A 3,888-nucleotide genomic window follows, 5' to 3' on the forward strand; every position below is an offset into this window, starting at 1 on the left:
GGGAAAGAGCTGGGATTATGTCAGGAGGAAATACAGTTCTTACGGTGTGTGACAGATAGTAAACATTCAAAAAAGTCTAGCATTTGTGACTCTGCTCTACTACAATGTGTTCTGCAAATGTCAATGGGATGATTTGTCTTTCTGGAAAAATGAGTAATGCCCCATTGCGCCAAAGGTTTCTGCTCTTTAACTAGTCCATTCCCCAGTGGCTAAATTGTCATTTTATCATCATAGCCTTGGAGCCAAACTGACAGTGTGAATTCACATGTTGGCATTGTTCATATTCTCTCTCTTAAAGCTTGGGCCTTTGGAAACACAATCGTATTTATTTTAATAAAACTGCTTTATGACTTGTTTGCCCTCTAAATTCCCTTTGCTCTTTGGGGAATGCTGCTGACAGGCAGTGAGGCTTTGCTGTGGCCCCTGTGCTGGGATTGTAATTAACTGCCGTGGAGAGGGAGACTGGGGAGGGAGCAGCAGAGGGGACAATAGGGCAGTGCTTTTATTCCAGGGTCTGGCTTCTCGTCTCTTGTCAGAGGAAAGGGAGATTACCCCTGATCTGCTGGCTTAGACACCAGGGCCAGGCCCTGGATAAACAGGCAGGATAAACAGCTCTGCCCACGGTCAAGAGTTACTCCTTTTAAAAGGCTTGAATGAAAAACCAAAAGAAAAGAAAAAAAGACTTGAATGTGTGGAAAATGGCAGGGTGGGGTCTATCGGTCCTCTGCCTCTTTAAAATCTCTTGAGTTTGCTCTCTGTAAATCAGCGGCAGGTTACGGTTGCCGGTCTTTAGACGGATAGGTTTCTTCCCGTGAAGGTAGTTTGTCATTCTGTTGTTACTACAATTAAAGGAGTCTGCCGGGCTTCCCCGGTGGCGCAGTGGTTGAGAGTCTGCCTGCTGATACAGGGGACACGGGTTCGTGCCCCGGTCCCCGAAGATCCCGCATGCCGCGGAGCGGCTGGGCCCATGAGCCATGGCCGCTGAGCCTGCGCGTCCAGAGCCTGTGCTCCGCAACGGGAGAGGCCACAACAGTGAGAGGCCTGAGGACCGCAAAAAAAAAAAAAAAAAAAAAAAGGAGTCTGCCTTCCTTGAAATGTTATGTTGCCCCAGGGAAAGTTAAAAGCAATGAAATGTTTATAGGTTGTCAACCTGGAAGGAATCGTGGAGTGGAGTGTTTGTCAACATGAAGGCAGAGAGCCACCTCCACGGGGACTGTCTGGACTGTTTTCTAGAATTGCGGTCCTGAACATTAACCCACCTACTTTATCAGAATCCTTGGGTTGTGGGCCCAGGGATCTCAATTTTTAATAAGTTCCCTCAGGTTATTCTAATGCCCAGTGATGCTTGAGGGACACAGATATGGAGAAACAGATTCAGTCACTGAATTACAGATCGAGATACTGAAACACTGAAATTTGTCCCCAAGGAGAGATAAAGACAATATTCTGGTTTTCTGACTCTTACACAAAAGTTTTTGGGTTTTGTTTGTTTTCGTTTTGGGACATCACATTCCTTTTAGCTTTGTGGAAACTATAGTATCCTTCACAAACTTTACATTGGGGTCTGGTTATCCAAGGTCAAGGCTTAGCTGAGGCAGGAGGCCAGGAGCTTTGGCCAATCCAAGTTTTATTATTGCTCAAACCAGGAGAAATAGATTTGGGTGAAAATAACTAATTAAAATGTAATAGCAACATCAAGGAAGAAGAGGTAGATTAAAAAGAATAAGGATATCTGTTGGTTTGTGATCTATATAGCTTGATCAAGAACGTTTCCTTACTACACAAAGCGCTATCTCTTTAAGGCAACTTTATGCTGACATGGCTGTCTCTAGTTTGCAAAAATGTCTTATGCCTGTCACATATTTCAAAATGCTTTCCTGTCCCTGACCCTGTTTGATATCCATACCACTCTAGTAAGATAAGTGTTAGCATATTCATTTAAGGGATGAGATTCAGAGAATTAAAGAGACTTTCTTAAGTCTAGTTAGCAGCTGACTCAAGCATACAGCCTTTTAGAAGAGATATTACCATGCATTTTCTTTTCAGAGTTTGCTATGTGCCAGGCAGCTCTCTGAGCATCTGACATGAATTTTCTCATGTACTCCTCATGACTCCTTTTTGTACTTGTCTAACTTAAACCTCATCCCAGCTCTACAGAATAACAGTATATGACTGATGAAGAATCTAAGGTATAGCGAAGAAATCACCTCTTGGTCATGTCATTCATCTAACTCATTTAACAAATATATGTTGAGCTTTTCAGTTCTGGACATTTATTTAGGCTCTAGTAATAGAGAGGTAAGATGAGACTCTGTTGTCATAGAGATTACACTTGACTGGGGAGACAGAAGCACTAAACAAGTGAATACATAAACATAGAAATTGCTCTGAGATGAATCAAGAAGAGGCAGGCCTGAGGGAGTATGTGGGCCCAGGAAGTGCTCTGTTTTGGACACTGTGGTCAGATGCTCGTACTAGGGCTGACACCTGACGTTGGTGAGGAAGGAGCATGCCGCTGACTGGGGAAGAACAAGGGCAAAGGCCCAGATGTGATGGGCATATGTCTCCTGGTCCAGCAAAGAGGCTGAAGCAGAGTGATCTGGGGGACAGCAGTGGGAGATGGGTCTGGGAGACAGCTGGAGGGAGAGTCCTGCAGTGGTGGGGAGAGTCCTGTGACTGAGAGGCAGGAAGTCTTTGCAGGGTTCTGAGCAGTGGAGTGACACCAGGGACACATCTGAGAAATGCCACAGGGGAAATGACTACAGAGGGCAAGGGTGGAACCTACCCAAGGCCGTATGCCTATGAAGTGTCCAGAGGTGTTGATGGGGGCGGGTGTGGTCTCCATTTTTACATCCGGCCCCCTGGGGAGGCAGAGCTCAGCCCCACGGGCAGGTTTTTCTCATGTTCTGTGTATCCTGTGCTCAACTCCCTCCTGCCACACACAGGGAATCTCCCTCTGTCCAGGGGTTGTTGCCCTCTCTGGCAACCAGCAGACAGAGGCCCACTGAGGCAGGCCAGGCTGCAGCCTCGGGGAGCCCCACTCACCTTGGACTTCTCTTGATGCAGCTCTATCTGGATGTCTGTGAGCTTGGTCCTGAGGTCTTCGTTGGCAGCTTGAAGGGCAACAATGAGCGCCTCGGGCTTCTCGCCCTTATTTCGCCCTTTCTTGGACATTGTTCCTCTCTGAATGGAGTCTGTTGGTGTTTAATTCCTCTCAAGCAGGGGCTGCCATGTTACTGCTGCTTCTCCCGGGTGCGATGGCTCAGCAGCTACTGCGTGCTGCCCCTCGGGAAAGTCTCCTCAGCCGCTGTCCTAGAAGCCCTGGGAGAGGCAGAGACAGCAGTTACCGCTGTGACCAAGACCTGGGCCACGTGCCCGTCAGGCACTCAGCCTGAGCCGCCTGCACGAGCCTCCTCCCGAGGGCTCCTGTCCACTTGGTGCATCAATTTAGGGCTGGCTTTCTAAAGGGCATGTCAACGCCCTGCTTAAAACCCTTCAAAGACCTATGAATACATTGAGTATATCTTTCACACCTCAGAGTGATCTTTATGCCTGAACCTGCCCATTCTCCTAGCCTCACCTCCTCCACATCACTCACTTATACCCTGGCCGTAAGGAATGTCTTTTTCTGATTCTTCCTCTCTTCGCATAAGGACTTTTCATTTTTCTCCATCCTCTGCCCAGCCTGCTCACATGGTCCTCCCCGTATCCTCATCCTCACATGCTGCCACACAGACAGGTTAGTCTGACTAAACTTTATGACTCCATCAGGTCTCAGCTGGCATATCAGTTCCTCCTCAAAGCCTCCCACCTTACCCCCAGGTTAATACATGCCCTTGTTATTCAAGTGCGGTCACCTCCATAATCTGTAAGCTTTGTAAGAGCAGG

General features: G+C 47.6%; 1 protein-coding gene across 4 annotated transcripts in view; it reads right to left on the minus strand.

Moving 5' to 3' along the window:
- Positions 1 to 3,888, minus strand: part of JAKMIP2 (janus kinase and microtubule interacting protein 2) — a 173,298-nt gene that overhangs the window by 63,072 nt on the left and 106,338 nt on the right. For 3 of the 4 annotated variants that reach the window (XM_007450076.1, XM_007450075.1, XM_007450077.1), the window contains one exon: positions 3,046 to 3,321. The exons of the other annotated variant lie outside the window; for it this stretch is intronic. In XM_007450076.1, coding sequence (XP_007450138.1) covers positions 3,046 to 3,174 — 129 coding nt within the window. In that variant the 5' untranslated portion in view covers positions 3,175 to 3,321. Of the gene's footprint in view, positions 1 to 3,045; positions 3,322 to 3,888 lie in introns of those variants that run through there. 4 annotated transcript variants of the gene reach the window in all.

The sequence above is a fragment of the Lipotes vexillifer genome, unplaced genomic scaffold (assembly GCF_000442215.2).
Source record: "Lipotes vexillifer unplaced genomic scaffold, Lipotes_vexillifer_v1.1 scaffold1599, whole genome shotgun sequence".
NCBI classification, from domain to species: domain Eukaryota; kingdom Metazoa; phylum Chordata; class Mammalia; order Artiodactyla; family Lipotidae; genus Lipotes; species Lipotes vexillifer.